Raw genomic sequence first — 23,900 nt, forward strand, 5'->3', positions numbered from 1 at the left:
GCTGGATCATCATGTAAAGAGGAATTTTCTTTGGAAAGTGAATATTAAGCATCTAGAAATGTTCGGTATCTTTAAATGTTTTTAATTTCCCATTTTACTACCCCTTTTTGTGTTCTTACAAAATTGTAGTTCTTTAAAAACAGTGTTTAACAGTTGTTCTAATTAGTAACTCTAGTAAGAAATATACAACAAAAAGATGAAATTGGCAAAGGAAGTGTGCTGCTGTGGATGCATGCCAGAAATTATTTTCTCTGCTTGTGTAGTTGCAGCTCTATTCAGAAGCCAGCGTGGCTCTCTTGCAACTGAATAACCCTAAGGGTTTCCAAGAACTAAGCAAGCAAGCGAAGAAGAACATGACTATAGATGGAAAAGAACTGATGCTTAATCCTGCTTATTTACTGTGGGACCTCAGCTCTGTCAGTCAGGTACGTAAATTCTGTTACAGCACATAAAGGTGGTTGTATTTAAAAACTGCAAGTAGAGGCTAACGAGTCAATGACAAGGAACATGGGATTTTTTCCAGAAGCTTGGAAGTGTTAAGAATCCAGTATTTATTATGTTATAAGAAAACATCACAAGAACACTGTCAAATTCTGAAATCAAGGAGGAAGAAGGATCAAACAGAGTGACATCTAATTGAAGTTTTCACATTCTCCACTGAATGAAAAATTTTACCCTCTGCACATGTTCTGATAAGGTTGTGTGCAGTCAAGTCCTGAAAGGCTTAACTGATACCGACTGGGAGATAAGCAGGCTTCTTGTGTGGGGGAGACAGAGGGCTTTATTAGCAAACATGATTATCTCCTTCCTAATATGTTTCTTAGACATTTTTTGCTTTGCAGCATCATATATGTTGAGCAAATGCTAATTACTTCTCTTCCAAAGACGTTGACAACCTGAAATACAGATGTCTGTAAGGAAAGGAGGCTTACTTTGAATGCTTTTGATACAAGCAAGGATGTTTAGTTTAGCAAAAGGAAATAAAATAGCAAGATGTCTGTTTCAAGATAAGATCTTCTAAAATCGGGATCTTTTTCTCGTGCTAGATTTAATTTTACAGTAAATGTCAAGTGGCATGGGTAGAGTGAATGTGCCCTCTCCAGTAAAGCTTGCCGTCTGTCTTTTGATCCTGTGAACCTGGCTTTTGGGGAGCTTTTCCTTGTTAATACAAACCCTGAACTCAAACTTTATACTTCCCCATGTTGAAATTATGCATTTTTTTGTAAATGGGTACCTAGCCAATGGATGCTGGTGTTGCTGAAATGTTTTCAGTTGTCATGTTTTTGAGAACATGTAAGCTGTGTTACTGTACATATTAGAAAAGAAGGAGACTTATTTACAGTGTGTAGAATCTGCAGTGAAAAGGGAAATTGTTAAACGTTCAAATTTTTCTTGAGTTTCCTGTTTCAGCTGGGCATACTTCTTTTAGAAATGTTCCTTTTAGGCAGCCTTAATTGTTGGTTTTAGTAGAGGTCATTAAGATCTAATAAATGGCAAAAGAAACATAATGTAACCTAATTTTGTTACATACCTGAAGAGCTTCTAATTAAAATCTTGTCTTTTTAACAAAATCATATGGAAACACTTAGCTATTTGATAGTGAGTATTAGGCTCAGTTTTGTTAATTTTCTCCTGCTTAGTTCTTTAAAATAAAAGAGTGGGGGATAATTGAAGAGCTGCTACATCATGACATTTCCAGTGTATCTATATTAGGTGACATTTATATATGGCTTATGATGCAATGCTCTTGGAAGGCCCCAGCATCTTAAAACTGGATTTCTGAAAGGTGATTTTACAGATCTGAAAGGCAACTTAGCTTTTGTTCAAGATCAGGAAATAATTGAGACTAATAATCCAGGAAAACAGGAGGGTGTGTTTTTTCTGGGGTTCTTCAAGAGCCAGGATCATGCAAGGCACTGTCATCTTGCAGTGTGGTCAGCAGACGCCCTAATGATACCAGATGGTCAGCCATTGATATCAGAAGATTGTGTTGTTCACCTTGATAATTCAGAAGAATATGACCTTTTAGAACAATAATGGTACTTGATCAATATACTTTTTATTTTTGAATGTCTAAGTCCTCAGATGCTTATGCACCCACATGCTAAAGCACACTGTGGTTACCTAGCTGGATCAGAACTTGAATGTTCTATTTAAAAATCTAAGAAAGGATTTTTCTTTTTATAGTCTAAACAGGATGAAGATATTTCTGCCAGCCGTTTTGAAGATAATGAAGAGCTGAGATACTCATTACGATCAATAGAGAGGCATGCCCCTTGGGTACGACATATTTTCATCGTCACTAATGGGCAGATTCCTTCCTGGCTTAACCTGGATAATCCTCGGATAACCATAGTGACACATCAGGTAAAAGCCAAACAAACAAAAGACAAACAAAAAACCCCCCCAAAAACCCAAGCAAACAAAAATACCATCATGAAAGTGCCACTAATAAAGATTCTGTGTTTGTTTTGAAATGTAGTTATCCCCTTTCAGCTAAAGGCTGCATTTGTTTGGAAGTTAGAAGTGGCCACCTCTTCCCTGTCTCATCCATAGTTTTATTAAACCCCAGTATATCTTTGTATTTTGGCTAAGCAGATAACTGAGTATATATCAAGCCTTCATTTAGTCCACCTTTCCAAATACTGAGGCTTCAGCTAACGTATACCCATGTCTAATTGCCTTAAAAAGTCTGTTTATAAAAAACCCGGGGAGAAGAAAATGTAATCTGAATCCATAACAATCTGTCAGGACCAGTAATAACCTAATAAGCTTGTGTTGAGACAGGATGGTTTACAATTACTGGAACTAAGAAGATGGCTGCAGAAAAAGTATCTATGCATTCTGAAAAGCTTATTTGAAAAGAGAAGGGGAATCCTTCAAGCTTCCTGAATAAATGAAACAAAAATACTCTAGTAGCTTCTTATTACAAATTCAGGAATAATTTTGGTATCTGGATATGCCATAGGAGCCCTGAGCAACCTAAGTGGTAACAAGATACTAATTCAACTTCTGTTGCTGTCTGCTTGTGAAGTTACTTGAAAAAGATGGAAGAATCCTGATTTTTTGAATGCTGGAGGAGGTTCAACTTGCTTGAAATTTTGTGCAGCCTGTAGTGCATGAGAAGTACAAATATGTGTACACTGGGCCTGATCCAGTACCCCATGAAAGAGGAGTCTGTGTCTTTGCATTGACCCAGATGCAGTTTCTTAGTTAAGCAGCAGACTTGAAAATGGTTTTGTGGGGGGAGAAATGAGATAGCAAAGTTTGTGGTTTTTTTTCTAAAATATTTTCACTTTTTTTTTGTCTTTCATATCTCTTCTTGTTCTTAATAAAACTTTTTTTTAGTATATAAGTGTCAAATATATCTGATGTGCCTGACTTTTATGATTTGGGGCTTTTTAATTTATTTTTGCCTTCTGAAACTGTTTTGGATTGTTGGGGCTTTTTTGTTTTAGGAAATATTTCAGAATGTGAGTCACTTGCCTACCTTCAGTTCACCAGCTATTGAAAGTCACATTCATCGTATCAGTGGCCTCTCTCAGAAGTTTATCTATCTCAATGATGACGTTATGTTTGGGAAGGATGTTTGGCCTGATGATTTTTACAGTCACTCTAAAGGTCAAAAGGTAAGCCATTATGAAAGGATTTTTTACCAGAAGTAGATGTAAAACTTTTCTATGCTATATAATAAAATACAAAGAAATACTACTTTGAAAGGGAGAGCAAATATAAGAAGATTTGCCTTTGCTCCATGCGCCCCATTTTACCTCTAAAGGTTCATTATTTTTAAGTAGACAGTTGTTAGCAAAGGTGCAGGGTGGGGAGGGCTATGTCCTTTTTCGTATGTGTGCTGTTTTGATATTTGGGTTGCAGAATTGCTTTTATTCGTATTCACTCACAGGTTTCTGGCGGTATAATGGTTCTTCTGTCAGGTTTCATGCTTCTGTTTATCAGTGTCATTCTCTAATTCTCCCACTTTCTGTTGAAGCACTGGTAAGATTGATGTGATGTTTGACAGCTACGAGTCTTCCCTCCCTTGTAAATTCTTTTTGCTTTGTGGGAAATGTTCAAAACAAACCAGAATCAGTTCTTCCATGGGAACACTGAAGTCAGATGACATTCAAACTGGTCTAATATTTAAATTCACTGTTAATTACCTCTGTTCCAGACACCCATAATCTCTTTGCCCAATCTATATATAATCATATATAATTATTTACTAAAAGAGATATTGTTAAGTGTTTCAACAGGTTTACTGTCAACAACTGGGGTTAAGCAAAGAAAGCAGGGTGAGGAAACATTAGCAATAGTCATGCATAAAGACTCTGGTTGCCAGCAGAGTTTTCATCAATGAGTGTGATCTACGGGAGCAACATGGAGGAAAAAATTCAGATTTATATTTATTATTTATATTAAAGCAGTATTTACACAGGAAACTAAAGACCACTGAATAAAACACTTCATGCAGGCAGATGTGCACACTTGGGTACACACAGAGAAGGGTTGTACAACAATTTAAGCTACCCGAAAATTACTGTTTCAGTACTTGAGTGTATTAGGAGGCTTTTAGTTGTTTTAAATCTTTTAAGGATGTAGGCACATAATTACAAAATCATATTATTAGTGCGTTTCTATTGTTCTTCAGTTATTCTTCTCAGTTATGATGATAAAGTCATCTTAGGTGCAATGTTGTTTGAGATAACCTGATCAGTAGGTGTTTCAGTAGGAAATGTGCTGCTAAAATCTTGAAACAATAAGACCTAAAGGAAAATGTGTGTGGTTTTTAATCTCTCCCCAGTTGAAAATACACACACCCCCACACTTTTTTTTAATCTTGGCAATTCTTAGAATTGTTTAAGTCATAGAGGATTAGATGCTCAACATGTGCTGCTTATCTCATGACTGGTTAGTAATGAAGAAACATTTTAAGTCAGGAGAATAAGCGAACTGCAGAGCTATTTCAGAGTTTAAGTTCCCCCTTCTTACCTGATAAAAGATAGAATATTAATTTTCATTGGAGTATGGTTTGGGGAAGTGGATTTGGGAAGTTCTACTTTCTATTTCTGGCTGTTGTTGCCCTACTGTACGGCGTTGGGAATTCTTCAGTTCTTCCCTCTGTCTGAAAGGGACAACGTTAACTTCACAGGTGATAGTTTAAATGCTGTTTGTAAAGCTTTGTGAATACTTAAGGCACTATACACCTTATTTTAAGTTCTCTGTATTCTGAGAAACAAGCTCAGTTGACTTCTGTTTGCCAGTCCTTGTCTCAGACTGTAATGTTGTTCCAGGTTTACTTGACTTGGCCTGTGCCAAACTGTGCTGAGGGATGTCCTGGCTCATGGATTAAAGATGGTTACTGTGATAAAGCCTGTAATAACTCAGCATGTGATTGGGATGGAGGTGATTGCATTGGTAAGACAGCAATGTTAAATTTAGAAAAAGTGAACTGTTTTTTTTTTTCTTAAAAGAATAATTCTGTAATTTGTCATTCTCCTGTAACTACAAAATTTGCCTCCTTTAATAATAATAAAAAAAGTTGGCTTACAGATTAAAACCTTATTTCCTGTAAACTACAGATTCCTATGGAAAATGACAGCAAATAGTAGAGCATAGGAAAATCTTTGGGTACCAAATTTGACTAGCTGAAAGGAAGTTTTTGGAAATTCAAATTATTATTATATATTATTGTATAATATATATATAAAAATTATATGTTATTTGGACTCAGAATTCTAATTATAACAGGACTGTGAAGCTGCACCATTAGTTCCTAGATTGAATTTTCAGGACTGCAGGGTAGGAAAATGAAGTGGTACTTCTGGATTGAGGAAGTGATAACACTCTAAGGCACTGTAAAATCAAGACTGCAAGCACGAGAAGTAGTACATCAGTTTTCTGCCTGCCTTTTGAGGTTAAGACAAAATATATTGGAGTTTTTGTTGCAATTTTAAGTTAGTTCCTAAACTTCTACAGTGATATTGTGCACACTATAGATTTTTCACTAACTCACAGAGGTCTAGTTAGCGTTTGCCCCATTTTAATTTCACCAGTGGTAAATAAGGTGGCTGACTCTTCAGTCTAGCTTTAACACTGTGGCTTAAAATGTGCCTTTCCTCAGAAATAAGGATCTCAGATGACTGGGGTTTTTTGTTTTCTCTCCCTGTAGGTAACAGTGGGGGCAGTCGGTATGTTGCTGGTGGAGGCGCAGTTGGAGGTATCGGGAATGGACCACCATGGCAATTTGGTGCAGGAATAAGTGGTGTTTCATACTGTAACCAAGGCTGTGCTAATTCCTGGCTAGCAGACAAATTCTGTGATCAGGCCTGCAATGTCCTCTCGTGTGGATTTGATGCTGGTGACTGTGGCCAGGGTATGTAAAATACATTGCTGATGAACTTTCTGTAGGGATTTTCTTGAATTACTTGACTTTTTGGTTCATAATTACTCTTGGATTAGGCTAAGATGCCCTGTACTGTTGTGGAAAAGAGCTGCTAGCAGCTGAAGAAAAAAGTCAGCTGCTTCTTGTATTCATTAATCCAAACCTGAATCAATATTATATGCTGCTTTATTTAATAAAACCATTATTGACAAAACATGGGTGGGGTGCTTGATACTTTACGCAGCAGCAAGCATCAGACTCCTTGCCCCAAGAGGCTTACATTTTAAATGGAGAAATTGCATTTCAGCTACGCAAACAGTCTTTACCTGAATAAGGTCAACTGACTTGATGATGCCTGTAGCGGTTAAGAATAAAGAACCTCTCTGATGCTGACAACACGAGTTCAAGCCTGGCTCTCGGCTCTTGCCAAATGCTACTTTCAGTCACCTGTAAAGTTGTCTGAAGTTTATTTTGATATGAAAGTCTAGCAGGAGTGAATGAAGTGATTGAGAGTGCTGTCTGGTATAGGCAGAGGAATAGAAATGGAAGAATTAGGCCTGTTTGGAAGAGTAGAGGCTCCCCTGCATCTCAGCTCAGACAAACGTGTTACTGGCAATTCTGTTGCTGGCAGTGAGGTTTTGTTCATGTGAGAGCTGACAGATAATCTGTCTTCTGCTGTGGGAGGGAGAAGTTCGATTCAGCCTATTTGATTTTGGAAGCCTCAAATCAAGATGCAGTGTAGTAGTGAAATCCAACTGTTGTAACATTAATCTACTAAAATGTGGCAAAAATGTAGTATGGGCATGTTACTTATGACTGATACATAATTTTAAGTGAGGTGTGGTAACGAGCCGCTTATGCTCTTCAGGTAGAGACTGAAAGAGTGATAAATTATACTGGCTTTTAGAATTACTACTGGAATGTCTGGCAGCTTTATATATCTGAGTATGTTCTAGTCATTCATTATTAAAGATAGATGAGCAAGAAACTGGAAGCTACAGTAAGTGTTCTTTCACAAAGCTGTCTCCCTGCTAGTATAGTGATTCTAGCTGGGCATATTACAATTAAAAAAGACTGAAAGACAAGCGTCATGCTGCAAATTGACAGAAACTTGTTTTGTTTCTTGGTTTTTTTTCCAGATCACTTTGAAGAGATGTATAAGGTGACGCTTCAACTTAATCAGACCTACTATGTTATTCCCAAAGGTGAATGTCTGCCCTACTTCAGCTTCAGTGAAATAGCCAAGAAAGGAATTGACGGTTCATATAGTGATAATCCAATTATCCGACATGCTTCAGTTGCTAACAAATGGAAGACTATACACCTCATAATGCATAGTGGCATGAATGCAACTGTGATCTATTTTAACCTTACATTTCTAAATAAAAATGATGAAGAGTTTAAAATGCAGGTAGCTGTTGAAGCTGATACTAGAGAGGAACCAAAACTGAACACAACTTCCATGCAAAAACGTGACTCTGATTTTAAAACTATAACTTCAATACCAGAAGCTGAAATGATATTTGAGGATATTCCTGAAGAAAAACGCTTTCCAAGAGTTAGGAGACGTCGAAATGGCACAAAAGACAGTCTACATGAAGAGGTGATAATACCATCAGTAAATGTGTCTCTCCTTCCTGAAGATGTTCAGCTAGCACTGCAGAACCTGGACTTAAAACTACTAAGTGGTGATATCACTCAGAAAGGATTTAACCTATCCAAGGCTGCTCTCCTGAGACCTTTCCAGTTCTCAACTACAGTAAAGAATATTATAGGCCTGGAAAGAAGGGCAATGCGTAATCGTTTCAGAAGATCAGAAGAACCATACCAGCTGGCAGAAGCCTTATAAACATGTAAATGATGGCAAAATAAAAACAATAAAAGCAAATGAAGAAGTTCCTTCGAGGCTGACAGGAACAAATGGGACTGTTGTGACAATGAACACAAATAAACCTATTTATAAAGTAAAGTCTAAATCCATACTTCCCTCACAGAGCATGGGAAATAAAAATGAAACTCGGGAAAAAGTATTGAATGCACTCATATTAAGGGAAACCCAGAAATCAAAACATACTGGAAATTTAGATACTGGAGAAGACGCACAGGGAATGGAAGGACGAAAGGGGCGTGCGCAGGTGGATACAAATGTAAGGGAGGGGCTAGTGGGAAGAAAATTACAGTCTTACTCTGGAAGTTACCAAGGCTTTTTGCCATGGGAGAAAAAGAAGTATTTCCAGGACCTTCTTGATGTGAGTATTTTAAAGTCATTGCTTATTGGAATAGTTGCATCTTTCTGCATTTAGTGGAATACTGTTAATATGATCTATAAATTTGGAATGTGTCTTGCCTTTGAGGCAAATACTGAGATTTTTTTTGAAAGCTCCTTTCGACTTTCTGCATAAAATCTAATTTGAGATCTGGGCCTCTCTTAGCTAGGTGGTAAAAGCTGAATAGCCATTTCTATTCCATTTCTACTGCTTTTTTTTTGGTCAAATTCACTTTTTATTCATTGTATGTTGGCAAATACAATTCAACAAAGCTTAAATTTTGTTTTGATTGCGTTTATGCAAATATGGATCCAGTCTGTTAAAAAAATGTATAATGGTAAGTACTTGGGCTCTAAAGGTTAAATTGAAAGTCTGCCAACAAAACCGAATACCCAGACCATGTCAAGAAAACATGTAGGAGGCTCCCTCTGCTTCCAGCCAAAGAATTTTAGCAGAGTTTTGAAAACCTCTAGAAGACAAGATAGAGACTGTGCTTCAATTGGTAGCAACTGCTTTGCACTACTCCAGATGGCACAGGGGCTATGTTTTTAAAAGACTACATCTTTCTGTTGGTGTAAGATTGGATTTTGCATGAGGAATCTTTATATTCATAGCATTCAGTTTATCAAATGTGGATGAAAAAAAAAAGGCAATATTGCAAATAAATCTGATAGCAAACAGGGACTTCAATATGGGTGTCAGAGCACAAATATTAAGGAAGTTTTTTATAGACTACTTGTCCTCAAAGCATGAAAATATTAAGGAAAAGGTTACCTTTCATCTTTTCTTTTTAAAGAGAGAACTAAGGAATATGAAGAAAAATATTCAAAACTTCTCTTCCCATTTTCAAATATTGGAAAGAGTTGGCATCTGGCTGAAATGTCACTTTTCCTATGTTTAATGTTTTCAGTCTTTTTTTGGTAATGTAACCTTGATTTATGACTGTCCTGCTGTTCAGGAGGAAGAGTCATTACTCAAACAAATGTCATACTTTACTGATGGTAAACATTTTGGAAGGCAGCTGAAAGATACATTTGCTGATTCCCTTCGATATGTAAATAAGCTTTTAAACAGCAAATTTGGATTTACATCTCGGAAAGTCCCTGCTCATATGCCTCACATGATTGACCGCACTGTTATGCAAGAGCTACAGGATATGTGAGTATGTCTCTGTTTTGAATAATGTAAAACTGTAGTTAATTCTGCTTTTCTGTTGATGCTTTGCTATAGCTATTTCCAGTCTGTTGATGGCTACTTATTAAAATAATATTTTGAAAAGGAAAATAGGGAATTTATTACAATATGATAGTTGTGCTAAAGTAAGGAGACTTTTGAGGACTTCTTAAAAATTATATGAGAATTTGTTTTTAGGAAAGGACTGTTTTACTTTTAAGAAACTGAAGTACTAAATTAGTTTACATTCTTATATAGGTTTCCTGAGGAGTTTGACAAGACATCATTTCACAAAGTGCGTCACTCAGAAGATATGCAGTTTGCTTTTTCATATTTCTACTATCTTATGAGTGCAGTCCAGCCACTGAACATTTCTCAGATCTTCGATGAGGTTGACACGGACCAGTCAGGCATTTTGTCTGACCGAGAGATTCGCACGTTGGCCACGAGAATCCATGAATTACCATTAAGTTTGCAGGTACTCTTTCCTTACGAGTAACTTTTAGAGTTACTTCAGTTTTAAAGTCCAAAACTATTAAAATAAAATGAGTCAAATCTTTTATTTATCCTTGCTTATAGCATCTGTAACATTTGGCAATTCTTAAATTTTAGCTGGAGAATATAACATTGAATTCTATTTTATCATTGTTATATGGAGTCAACAACTAAATTGAGTTCTAGCAACATCAGAAAAACGGATCACTGGTGCCCAAGTTCAAGAAAGCAGTTAGTGTGAGTTTGTCAGAAAAGATGTTCACTGGTAAAAGCCACTGCAGAGAGTGGGATCCTGCAGTGCTTGCTTTTGTTCTCACACATAGTAAAAGACAGTCCTTGCTCTGAGGAACTTGTGGCCTAAAGAAAGGAGGAAAAAAGGTAGCAAAGAAGTCGTACTAGTAAATAGATTGACCACATACAAAGATTCACATTTCTGTATTTCTGGGAACATGATAAACAGAGAGACATGGTCTTTGTAGGACTTAAGCTCTTAGAGACAGTAAAGTACGAAGTGTACTATTTCTGCTTTACAGAGAGGAATTGGCACAACCAATAAAATAATTTGTTCTTGAAATAGCACATAAAATTACTGGTATAGCTGGAACACAGACCTGCTTTAGTGTGTTCCTGATCTCTACCTTAGTCAGAAAAACTTCTTCCTGTCCTATTAGTTCACTTTTCTGTTTGTTTGCTTGATTTGGGATTTAATATGCCGCTACTGGTTTGGGAATGCTGTACTGTCCTGACATCAGCAGTAGAGGTGTGTTTTTCATTTTTAAATTAAAGTTACTTTAAGTCATGCTTTATCTGGTCTCAATTCAACTATGCACTGAGCATTTGCTTTACTTTAGGTGTATGGGGAGTCCCACGGACTTCAGCAGTTCTTGAATTGCTTCTGATGAATATTTTCTCCTTTTTCTGACAGTAGCACAGAAATTTGTTACATAGATAACATTAAATATGTCTGTGCACCCTGGATTTTTAGAACTATGTCAGTGAGGAAACAGGATTTTTTTTTCTCTCTTTCTATTAGGATTTGACTGGTCTAGAACAAATGCTAATAAATTGCTCTAAAGCTCTTCCTGCCAACATCACTCACATCCATGTCATTCCACCAACTCAGGAAGCATATTATGATCCCAATCTGGTAAGATACATCGGTCTTAAAAAAATGCTTGGTTTATTTCCTGAGCATGTGTTTACTGTGCTTGAAAAGTTGGTTTGATTTCTGTATGGGAAATATTTACAAAAATTTCTACTTGTGTGTACATGAATTAAGTGTTATAAAATGAAAATTTTACAAGCTACTTCCTAACTCAGAGCCATTAATTTCCTTCAAAAACAGAGAAAAGCTGAGCTTTAGAATGTTATTATATATGGGATTTAAAAAGTCATCCTTGTTAAGAAAATTCACAGTTGTGAACCAAAAAAGACAATAAGCCAAATACCTCTTGGACTAGAACTTTCTGATACGTCTTTATCTGAATTATAACCCACGTATTTAAAACCAAAACAAAATCCAAAAAAACACCAAACCATCAGATGGACATCTTCAGAATAATTCTTCCTAATTTGAAGGCTTCAGACTAACTCCTTTTAACTTCCAAAGATGGGCTGACAGGAACCTAGTGAAGTTCAGCAAGAAGTGCAGAGTCTGGCACCTGGGAGGAACAACCTCATGCACCAGTATTACGCTGGGGGCTACCCAGCTGGAAAGCAGATTGGCAGAAAAGGACCTGGGGGTCCTGGTGGACACCAAGTTGAACATGAGCCAACAGTGTGCCCTTGCGGCAAAGAAGGCTAATGGTATCCTGGTCTGCATTAGATAAAGTATTGCCAGCAGGTTAAGGGAGGTGACCCTTCCTTTCTGCTCAGCACTGATGAGGCCGTACCTGGAGTGCTGTGTCCAGTTCCAGGCTCCTCAGTACAAGGGACACATGGACATACTGGAAGGAGGCCAGTGGAGGGACATGAAGGTGATTAAGGGACTGGAGCATTTCTCTTACGAGGAAAGACTGTTTAGCCTAAAGAAGAGCAGTCTCAAGGGGGGATCTCATCAATTAATATAAATATCTGAAGGGAGGGCACAAAGAAGATGGAGCCAGGCTCTTCTCAGTGGTGCCCAGTGACAGGACAAGAGGTAACGGGCACAAACTGTAAACATGAGGTTCCCTCTAAACATCAAGACACTTTTTTACGGTGAGGGTGACCAAGCACTGGTGCAGGTTACCCATTTGTGGGCAGTTTCTATCCTTGGAGATACTCAAAAGCCATTTGGACATAGTCCTGGGCAGCTGGCAGTAGGTGGCCCTGCATGAGCAGGGTGTTGGATCAGATTAGCTCCTGAGGTCCCTTCCAACCTAAACCATTCTGTAAAAATTGAGGTCTTAAATCCTTAAGGAACATCTAGTCGTAAGTCCTTAATTTATATTTTAGAGGTAAAATTCTCATTAAAATCTGCTGGAATTTAGGAACCTAGACTTTTTAGATCTGATACTAATACCTAGATTTCTTTTGCAATGAGAATTTTATTCCTGCGTCAGCCTACGCACTTGAAAAAAAATGTATGCATGTACTTTGCTAAATTGATGACCTAGTGTTTTATAGCTTCAAACCAATACTGTATCAAAGCAAAAATAATTTTGATGATTACAGATCATGAACTATTGGGTAGTAGAAGAGCATTATTGATCTGCCATACGTGCAAATCATAGTACAGAGATCTACAGTATGTGTGTAGATAAATGTATATGGACATTGATTACTTTCTTTTTTTCTTTTTCTTTTTTCTTTTTCTTCCTCTGGATACCTATCCTGCCTTGTGTTCTTAGCAGGCTATGTTAAAAGGTTTTAAAAATATTTTCCCTTAAGTCTGAGTTCCAGCAAAGTTATATATAAATATATAATAAAACCATTCTGTCAGCCTGATTTGAAGAAATGCAAGTGTGGATTCGAGAATCCTGCACGGTCTGAGGACATTGCATCCAGTATAGCCTTACTTTATTTTGCCTCTTTATGACTCTCAATTCAGTTTGCAAAATTCTGTGAAGTAAAAACTTTGAAAAGTAGTAATAAAGGATGGCTGCCATTAATGTGTTTTAAGATGGGATTAAAAATAAGTCTCAGTTGTTGGGAACGATGTCAAATTACTTTAATCTTTTTGGAGAGTTAGTAAAATACTACTAATCTAAGCAGTAATGCCTAATGTACTAATGTTACCAGTCAGTTCAAATAGTGACAAAATAGTGTTTGTGTTTAGCACAGAGGCGTAATTTATTTTTATTTTTGTTGTCTGCAACAGCTAAATTTCTTGGAATGAGCCTACTACCATAGAAATAATCCCTTGAGAGTAGGGATTTTATTTCCCAGAATTGTTTCAACATAGCTTGTGATAGAAAAATAACTCGTAATGTATATCAGCTGTCCTGCAGTTTGCCTGGCCAGTGTTACTGCTTGCCTCTACCGGAGGAATGTCAAAGAGAGCTGTCAGATGAGCTAAAACTTCTGAATATTTTATTGAGTGTGAAATCTAGAAGTTAGGATGTTTTTGCCAAAAATTATCTGTATTTTTCATATAATATTTGTATGCATAGGAAATCATGATGATATACACCAGTATTTTTTTTTTATTTGTTTTTCCCCTCAACAGTTCATCAAGAAACTAGTGCTTTTCATTCCAGGAGAGTAAGGCGTATGCAGGCATTTCTAGCTATAAGTTTTTTCTACAAAATACGTCTTTATAACAGACTCTATAATTTTCAGTAACTGATAATCTAAGTAATGTTTTCTTTCAGCCTCCAGTAACAAAAAACCTGGTGACTAATTGCAAACCTGTGACTGACAGGATTCGTAAGGCATACAAGGACAAAAATAAATACAGGTATGTTGTTACAGTCCTGTGAAAAGCCATGCTAGGTTTTGTAAAGCAATAAGAAGTAGTATAAATACATATATGACCAAAGATTGTATGTGTATGTTAACAAATCTTAGCTCAATTTATTTTAACAGTGGAACTGAAGAAACATACTGATATCTACTTACGTATGTTTCATTGTGCAGAATTATGTGATCTTTTTTCACAGTTTCTTATTTAGGAGACTAAATATTTCCATGCTACTTGTGTCATCTTGGGCCAGATCCTAATTTTCATGTGCAAGAGTAAGCCAGAGTATCTTTAGATGGCTATATAAATTGACTATATGTAGTGAGTGAGGGCAGTTAAAGTAGCATAAAAAGGAGGAACGAGCCTGTCATGTACCTAGAAGTTGTAAATCTGCTTCATCTTTTCTTCTACTGAAGCTTAAGAGAAGAACAGAAAAAGCATTTTAGCCCTGACTGCCTTGTAGTTTTCCCGCAAGGAGGAGGAGTGATAGGGAGGGAGGGAGTGGGACAAGAAAAGGGTTTCCATCCCCTTTTGGAAAGGGCAGGACAAACTATGATCATGACTGTGTGTTTGTTTGAATAATTGTATTTGCATAGATCTGCCCAAGATGCAGGTTCTCTGAGGTCTTTCTTCTCTGAAACCTGCAAACCAGTTACATGCCAATGAAGCTGTTTGCTGGTGTGGAGCTCATAGCCTTGTCTCCTGTCTATTGCCTCACCAGTGGTGTTGGGCAGGGGAGAGTGGTGAGGAGTTTCTGAAGCATGTAGTTGCCCCAGGAGTGGCTACAAAGTCAAATAAAACTGTAGAATTAAAGGCAGCTTTTGGACATTATTATACGTTAAAACATAGTACCTCAAGTTGTGCTGTGTAAGCTTTATAAATAATTGCCTTTTTAGGAGAGTTTACACTAAAACTGAAAAGCTGACAACAAATAAGACTGAAAAACGTTGGGGTGGGGGCAAGGATTTGCTGTATTTAAACTGTTTTATAGTAATATATTTATAGCATTAGGATATATGCTGCTCTTTTGTTCTGTTGAACTTTAGTATTAAATACTTGTATTGTTAATTTTGTGAGCGTTATAAATGCAGTACGTTCTCAGGTGAGACTTCAAGGAGTAGGCAGGGTATTTTCTTACATCAAGATAAGAAAGGTGAAAAATGTAAGTGTGGTACCTCTAGTAAGACTGTTACACTGGGGTCAAATGCTCTTTCAAACTCAAGATACCCTTCAGAGATGATATGATACTTCTGCATTTCATATACTTGTTTTGTTTGCAAGTTACTGATTAGGTGAATGAGGAAGGTTTTATTTGTATTTAAGGTTGTAATTTTATATACTCTAATTTTATTTTCAGATTTTTCTGGGGTTGGTGATTGGAAAATAAGAACGTGTTTTCTCGTGTCTGAAGTGTAACTATAAATGACAATTGTAAATTCTGTGTGCTTAAAAAAAGAAACCAGAAATGTAGATAGCATAAGTGTTATGTCTACTCTCAGATCACTTGTTACTCTTATGCCAAAACTTGTAGTTTATATACTTTGTATTAGAATTCAGTTCCTCGATTTATGGGTGGCTAATAATAATTCTGTAGGAAAGTGGTTCTGTGCAAGAGCATTAGTTGAAAAATGTAAATATACTGATAGAAAGCAAATGGCAAATTCTAGTGAAGGTTGGCCAGTCCAATTACAAATAAGTTATTAAATAAAATATTAATGTTTATTGAACTTGACTTTAGGTTATTAATCTATAAATATTATTTTAACAATAAGGTTTGAAATCATGGGAGAAGAGGAAATTGCCTTCAAAATGATTCGCACAAATGTTTCCCATGTAGTTGGTCAGCTGGATGACATACGAAAAAATCCCAGGTATCCTATTTCTTGATTTGTATGAAGTTTTGTGGTAGTTTTAATTTTCTGCTTCAACTGTTTAAACTGTTTGTGTGTTGAAAAAAATAATTTATTGCTGTGTATTTCTACACTGTGTGTTACAGGGTAAGACCAATTTTAATCAAAAGTACTTCTAATTTTTTCTATTTAACTGAAGCTAAGTGACTACTCTATTGTTTAGGGGTTATCTCATTAATTTCTGTTACATTTTTATATGTCTAAACCCTTTGAAAACTTACAAACTTCGGCTATTTTTGAGGGTTTCATTTTTGCCATTCTAAAGAGCATACAGTTTATATTGCAGGTAGTTTTATTTTAAAGGAAGAGCATTTTGACTTGCTTCATGTACCAGTTTTAAAATAAAACTTAGATGTGGATTATTTTGCTACAAAATCAGTTTTGAGTATTCATTATGCTTTCATGCTCTGTTACAACATGGCAAGAGGTATTATTTTTTTTTTATATTTGGTGAGAAACAATCTAAAGCTGAAAGGTAGTCCTCGTTTCTCCACTCTGCAGTGGTGAAAGGTGTCGATACCCAAATCTGAGAGTAGACTCTGTAGTGTTGAGTTAGGCTCCTGAAATGACTGTGAGATAAACAGGCCGAATAAATGTCCTGGAATACATTTCACAGCAACCAGCTTGCAAAACAAAGGACACTGTATTTGAGACTCATTTGCTTCGCAGAAGCATTTAACTGTAGTCCTGAGCCCATTGCACAAGACTGGGATTCAACAAGACACGGTGAGATAATTTAATAGCTAGCTGTCTTAGAAGTGAGACAGTGTCTCCACCCGTCTCCTTTCCTTCCTTCCTTCCTCTTGGTTGCACCGCACCCTCTTTATCTTGCATCTTTCTTCTGTCTTCAGAAAACTATAGAGTTCTCTGCCAATTTAATGAGTTTGGCCTCAAGGAGGGGTCTGACAAGTGTCAAGAAACAGAGCGAGGAAAGCAGGACCAGGTACCTTGGGCTAGGGAAAGTGAAACCTGCTCTTGCAGGTCACAGCAAGCTATTGGGTAATCTCAGCTGCCTGTAAAGCTACACCATTATTTGCATTTGTAGATAAAGAGCAGGTTTTCACTTGCCTCTTACACTGTACTATTTGCTACGTCACTCATGCAGAAAGGAGAATGCTAGTCTTGAGACATTTTGCACCTGAAGGTGGTTTGTATCTATTGCTCCTTACAAGAGTGCCTTCCAGGCACATAACTCCTGCGTTCCAGTTCCCACAATGACCCGGTTCAAAAGAAGAGTAGGCAGTGCCCTAACTCATCCTGCCACTTCCCCTTCTTCCTCCATTTCTTTGTATCTGCTGACTAGGACTTTTTCTTGAAAGTAGGTGTGATTTCAAGCCTTCTGGTAGGCCCAATGAGGGCACATAACATGAGTTTCTCACCTTCAGTGTTCAAGTTAATGCTTGCAGTCACTGGCGGCTTATTTTGAAAGGTGGTTGCTGATGTCAGATTTGATCCTGACACTGTGTGGGTTGTGGTGTGAGTATGCCTAATGGATTGAGGCCTTCTAGCAATTTAAAATGGAGCTGCTTATTCTGTGGAGTGATTGCATCCTTAGATGAGGATGTATTTGAGTAAGGGTATCTAGTCTGTTGTCTTGGAAACCTCAACAGGCAAGATGAGGCAGGTGAGGTGTTGTCTTGAATCTTCACTAATTTTCATACAATGCACTGTCATGCTATTAGGGACTCAGCCTGAGACTCCATGTATGCATACCCTTTTGGTTTTTTTCTATGAAGGAACAATAGCGTATTGTAGTCCCAGATTGTTGGCTGGTTCATGAAGTGAGGTTGAGTCAATTGGTTGGGCTGTATTTATTCCTGCAAAGTATAGTGCGGTACTGTCGCCATATCTTGTTAGCAAAGGAGAGCTGGCATGGCTATGTAGGCATGCCATTTCCTTCTCTTTGCTATGTTTTCCCTGCATATAAAACAACATAATACCAGGTATTCAGTGCCTCCCTTGGGACAAACTAAAAGTATTGTTCACTTACTGATCTGCCTAAAATGTTTTTTTTTCTTGCATCCTTAAGGAAAAGTGAGCCTTAATCATCTAGGCATTAATTCTGGAATATCCAAAGGAATTTCAGATTTGGTTTCTTTTGGATGGCTTAAAACAGTCTTTCCATTTGAAACCGGTTAATATCCTCATCGCTCCCACTTACTGTGCTTTGGTTTGCTATGTGTAGCAACCTCTCAGTCTGTAGACTGCATCTCTTTCAGATGAAGCTAAACAGGGATATAAACTCCAGGAGTGCAGCTACTGCATTGCCTGGGCTAATGAGCTGCCAGTTCAAGGCACAAGGTCAAGGATAGTCCAGAGTGAACTCCCAAAATGCTTGTAGTGTAGACATATGATTGCCATTACCAGCTGCTTTGCATAGCATTACTTGATAGTGTAGACATAGCCTGCTCATCTTTTGAAGAGGAGAGGTGTGTTTTGTTCTTCTCAGATGTAGCAATTTGAATGATTGATTGTCCCCTGCACATGATGGTCTAGAGCAAGGTTACCAATTATGCCAGATTCTGTACAGACTGAGGAGAAGTGGTAATGCCCTGTGTAGGCTGATTCACGTGCTCTAGAGTTCTGCTTATTTCCAGCTTCATGTAGGAAATCTGAACTTTGCTCTTCGAAAAAGCACACCGTACTACAGAGAATACAGCTGACCAGAACTACTTATTTACAAAGGTTAGCCATTACAAGGCATATGTCACCAGATACGATTTCTGCCTCTGGGGAAAATGTAAGGGTCCTGTATCTCACAATATAAATAAAGCACATAACCTTGCCCATATGTGGAAAAGGGAATTTTTGCTGTCAAGCACCAGGTCAGAGTGGCCAAGGTTACATAGCAGTCTAGCACACTAGCTGCTGCTTTAGTTTGAATAATTTGCAGTAACATAGTCATGTGTTTCTTACGTGAGAAATAACTCTCTGCAAGAGGCATTATTGGGAGCACGCTTATTTGGTCACAATGATTTCCATGTTAATTCTGTCCAGGTTATTGCTGTTGTTTGTATTTTGGCTGATTATACAAGTTCAGCTTTGGGTCTGTGATTCAAGTCATGTTCTGCTCAGTTTATATAGTGTTCTCAGTAACTCAAAGCCTGAGGACCGAGTTTTGCCTCCTCTTGTACAATCTTCTGTAGTTTTTATGTTGACTTTCTTTGAAGAGTGCAGCACACACAGTAAAATATTAATAATTTAATACGTTTACCTCCTACATTGGAGCTCATTTCGTTATTTAAGATACTTTACTCATGGTAATTTATTTAAAACTTTTAAAACCCTTACCGAAATCATAATGCCGGCCTTCTGACCTTCTGTCTGCATCCAGTGGTGGGCTCTGGGATGATGCATCCTAGTGCCCATTAGATGGCAGCATTATGTAAATAGACGAGGGAGAAATGTGGCTTCATATGTTTCCTCAGAGGTTTTGACTCGCTGTCTGCCTTGGTGCTCTCACAATTAAAATAAAATTCATTTAAAATAAGGCAACAATAAGGAAACTGATTACTAGTATCAAATATAGCAGTTTCATTTTAAAAGGATACTGTATCAATTTTGTTTAAAAGGATTCTGTTTGTGTTCTTAGTTTGCCAATACATTTGCTGTATTATTAAAGGAAGTATTCTAACAAAGACTTCTTGTTTTCTAGAAAATTTGTTTGCCTAAATGACAATATTGATCACAATCATAAGGATGCTCAGACAGTGAAAGCGGTGCTCAGGGATTTTTATGAATCAATGTTTCCCATACCTTCCCAATTTGAATTGCCAAGGGAATATCGGAATCGTTTCCTTCACATGCATGAACTCCAAGAATGGTATGTTGCACAGGTTCTCTTCAAGTTATTGTAGTGTGATAGCATAGTATTATAAAACATATTAGTACAAGTCATTTTTTTCCCTAGTATTGTCATGAAGGAGTTGTGGAAAGACTTGAATGGACTAAAATTTGAGGTTTGTAGGATCTGGCTTTTTCTGTTGCTTATAAAGTTGGTAGCATTTCATTGATTGGTCCTAACCTACTTCAAATATTTTTTTTTTTAAAAGTAATTCAGGACTTCTGTCTTTCTTTAAATGTAAAACAACCATTGTTTGGAATGCCTGTTGCACAGGGGCAATATAAACTCTGTGACCTTTCTCACTAAGTGATTTTTTTTTTTTTTTTTTAATCTGTCAGACTGCAATGAGCTGGATAATCATCAGAAAAGATACATGTGTGTCTCATTTTTACATAATGTGTGAAATTTTGATGTGTGTTTACCTCTTGCCATTTTGTAAATATTTTAATTTCAGAAATTGGAGAAGTTGATTTGAGAATACAAGCAAAAGGTTGGCAGGTATAGTGATAAAAATGAGACTAGTAGAATAGTAATTTTGTTGCTGATCAGCAAATTATGAGAAATAGCTGTTAGTAAGGAAAGAAAATACTAGAGGAACTGTAGAAAGAATCAGAAGGATTGTAGGTGACAAGAATAGGCATGATTGTAGTGCTACAAACTCTGCTGTAGTACTGGCAGAAGGAGTGGAAGGCAAACCTATTTCAGCAGTTAGCTGTAGAAATTTGGACTGTAGGAGTAGACACATTGTTGTCTCCCTTTTTGAGGCTATCCACCAGGACTTTGTTAGTGTCAAAAGAACGCTTTATTTTGACTTGTTTGTAGGCAAAGCAGATTTCTACCAGCATGCTGAAGTGCTGGTGGAAATCCATGTTCACCTTCAGTTGAGTTTTCCAGCTTTGTCTTTAATGGTATTTAATTTTGGTTTAAGAGCCAATATAACCAACACCCCACAGTGGCTCCAGGAGGCTAACAGAGTAGTTCCAAGATTACGTTGAAAGTAAAGTTAGTTATGAAATATGCAGAACTTGCATTTACTGCTCAAATATGCAGTAAATAAGCATTTTGCTTCTTATAACACAAGTTAACGGACATGCATTATCAAAATGTTTCAGAGAAGCTCAGGACAGCCCAGGTTGGAAGGGACCTCAAAAGATCATCTGGTACTGCCTTTCGTGGGAAAGGGAGCCTAGATGAGATTATCTAGCACCCAGTCCAGTCACGTCTTGAAAACCTCCAGTGGTTGGGACTCCATGACATACCTGGGGAGGTTGTTCCAGTGAATGATTGTTCTCACTGTAAAAAAATCTTTCTTATATCAAGATGAAACCTCTCCCAGTCCAACTTGTGCCTGTAGCCCCTTGTCCTCTCCATGTGGCTCTCTGTGAAGAGAGTGCCTCTGTCCTCTTTGTAGCCACCCTTTAAGTATTGGAAAAAACTGTCTTTGCCTGTTTCATGGAAACTTTTAAAGTTTATATATTTACATTTATAATACATGAAACTGTTTTTCCATTTTCTTCTCCGTGCAGGAGGGTGTATAGAGACAAGCTCAAATTTTGGACCCATTGTGTTCTAGTAACACTTATTGTATTTACAGTCATCTCATTTTTTGCTGAACAGGTAAAATTAGTATCTTTTTATCAATTCTATAGTGTTTAATAGATTGCTGTATCTTCAGGATAACATAAAACTGTTTTTTTAAAATAAGTTTTGAAGCATAGCTAGGATATTTCCTTCATAAAGGAAAGTACAGATGATACATGACTGATGATTAAGTTGCTTCAATTTTTAAGTCATCATGTTGACATTCCTTGAAAAGAGAGTTGTGTTATGGGAAGGAGAGTGGTGTTCCCTTTTCAGGTGCTTTGTGACTGTCAAGTCCATCATAAGTGTGCTGTATTTGGATGTTCAAAATCAGTAATTGTTTTTGAAAGTCTTGGTCTGTTAACACACATATTGGCAAAAGCGCAGAATTAACAGGAAGAAAATTTAAGTAATAGCAATACTGTAGTCCTGAAGAGAATCTCAAGGTATTCAGGGCCCCTATCTAAATCTCATCCCTAAGTAATTGCGAAGACTCCTACTGAATTCAAAAGGTTTTAAATTTGACTCGAAGGAAAAAACCTTCCACTTCTGCAAGCATAAAATGGCTTTCTTGAACTTGATTAATCCTGCTAAACTTAGAGGGAGACAATGGAACAAATCATATGGGTAATTCTTTGCAGGTTGGGGCCTTAAGTAACACTTTCCGTGGTCTGATGAAGAGGGTGTAATTCTTGAAAGGTTGGCTTTTGATTATTATTTTTTTCCCACCTGTAACTTTTGCATGAATCTTTCGCTTGATTTTCAGCCTTTTGTATATATTTGAAAAGTTGCCCTCCATTAGTAACTTTAGTTTTGGAAGGGAGTATTCAACTGAGTAGTACAGCTAGGTATATAAATACTGTTTTAAGATGCCAGCGTTCTGTTGATCTTTTAGAAAAAATGTAGCCTGGAGTTATATTAATTTAAACACATAAATTAACTTTAAAATAATCAGAATATAGGCATACAGTATTTTTCACTTTTTGCTTGTATTCTGGTTATTGAGAAGTCCAGTGGAAATGTGTACTCCTAATAGATGAAGTTGAGTAAATAACTCTTTCTTCCTGTGCAGTGGAAAAAAAAAAGACAGTATTGACTTAATTACCATGGATGGTACAGATTTTATAGTTTCAAGGATGAAAGCCTGACCGAATGTGCAGCTCTAGCCCAGCAGAGAACTAAATATTGTATTTTTTTTTTTCCTCTCTTCAGCTAATTGCACTTAAACGAAAGATTTTTCCAAGGAGAAGGATCCAAAAGGAAGTTGGTCATGAACAAATCAAAGTGTAGAAGAGCTTTATTTTGGAGATCAGTCTACCTCAAGATGTCATAAGCATTTAAAATATCTCTCTCTCTCATAAGTGTCTTTTATGGTTTGATATTTAACTACGTTGATATGAAGAAAAAAAATCATGCATCTACAGTTAGAATCTCTGCAGTACTCTTCATGATATACAAGCTGCTGGAGCTGTGGCAATGCAAAACAACATAAAAAATAATTGCAGGAAACCTGTACGTAGGCAGTTTTCAACAGATCTTACCTTACAACTGTTAGTTCCTGGCCTTGTTATCCTTTTTTATAAAAAGGGTTACCTAAAGAAATGTATCTGCATTTATTGCAGTAGATGTTGCCAACTAGATAAAATCTTGGAAGGCAAAGTTGTTTGGGATCAGCTTAACAGGTCCTTGATGTTGCATTCCGAAATGTTTTGCAAATTTCTGTGGTTGCTGCTTTTTTTTAGCCCTACGGGAAAATTGAGAATTATATAACTTGTCATTTAGATTTAGGATACATTTATTGATGTTGACATTGTTTAAAGCACAGTGACAATTCATCCCCCTGTTTGTAGTATTGAACTGGAATTTGGAAGAAATGTATGCTAATAAAAAAATACACAGTAACAGAGCAAGTAATGGTTATTTGAATGGTACTTTATATCTTATCTGTTGTACTATATTCCAAAGAGTACAGTGCTGTTATTTCTTGGTTGATTACAAAGAGAGGGTTGTAATCAAATGAAAATTATCAAGGTATAGTATTTTACAAGCATTGTAAATATAAAAGCAAAAGTGCCTCTATATGAATGGATAACAAACTCTTTTAATGTAGCAATGTATGGGAGCAGTGTTTTGTTTCAGAAAACAATATTTATACTGACATATGAAGCTTTGGTGTTTTTAAATTTAACAGGGTTTGGCCCTGTATTTTGCTGAGAGATCAGAATAGTACAGTTTTATGTGGGAAAGGATACTGAATGTTATTAAGCAGAAATTTTTGGTGGTGTATCTTCAGTTAATTGTATTAGTATTTAAAAAAGCATTAATTTTTGTAATCAGATGATGTACAAAATGTATGTGCATATGT

At 36.9% G+C, this 23,900-nt stretch overlaps 2 protein-coding genes across 5 annotated transcripts in view; both read left to right on the forward strand.

Moving 5' to 3' along the window:
- GNPTAB (N-acetylglucosamine-1-phosphate transferase subunits alpha and beta) overlaps nt 1-23,441 on the forward strand; it is a 47,005-nt gene extending 23,564 nt beyond the window's left edge. The window contains 15 exon segments of the mRNA XM_068402156.1: nt 264-425; nt 2,188-2,367; nt 3,459-3,629; nt 5,292-5,415; nt 6,170-6,373; nt 7,522-8,189; nt 8,191-8,631; nt 9,608-9,807; nt 10,081-10,300; nt 11,351-11,464; nt 14,112-14,197; nt 15,973-16,071; nt 19,766-19,933; nt 21,481-21,571; nt 22,748-23,441. Of these exon segments, the coding sequence (XP_068258257.1) occupies nt 264-425; nt 2,188-2,367; nt 3,459-3,629; nt 5,292-5,415; nt 6,170-6,373; nt 7,522-8,189; nt 8,191-8,631; nt 9,608-9,807; nt 10,081-10,300; nt 11,351-11,464; nt 14,112-14,197; nt 15,973-16,071; nt 19,766-19,933; nt 21,481-21,571; nt 22,748-22,825 (3,006 nt within the window). The 3' untranslated portion in view covers nt 22,826-23,441.
- SYCP3 (synaptonemal complex protein 3) overlaps nt 19,843-23,900 on the forward strand; it is a 37,795-nt gene continuing 33,737 nt past the window's right edge. For 2 of the 4 annotated variants that reach the window (XR_011048273.1, XM_068402161.1), the window contains exon 1: nt 22,974-23,047. Coding sequence is in view for 1 of the 4 variants with exons in the window: in XM_068402161.1 (XP_068258262.1) it covers nt 23,012-23,047 (36 nt within the window). In the remaining 3 variants the exon portion in view is untranslated. Of the gene's footprint in view, nt 19,934-22,967; nt 23,048-23,900 lie in introns of those variants that run through there. The other 2 variants (XM_068402164.1, XM_068402163.1) reach the window with 2 other exon arrangements.

Source organism: Nyctibius grandis, chromosome 5 (assembly GCF_013368605.1).
Source record: "Nyctibius grandis isolate bNycGra1 chromosome 5, bNycGra1.pri, whole genome shotgun sequence".
In the NCBI taxonomy this organism is placed as follows: domain Eukaryota; kingdom Metazoa; phylum Chordata; class Aves; order Nyctibiiformes; family Nyctibiidae; genus Nyctibius; species Nyctibius grandis.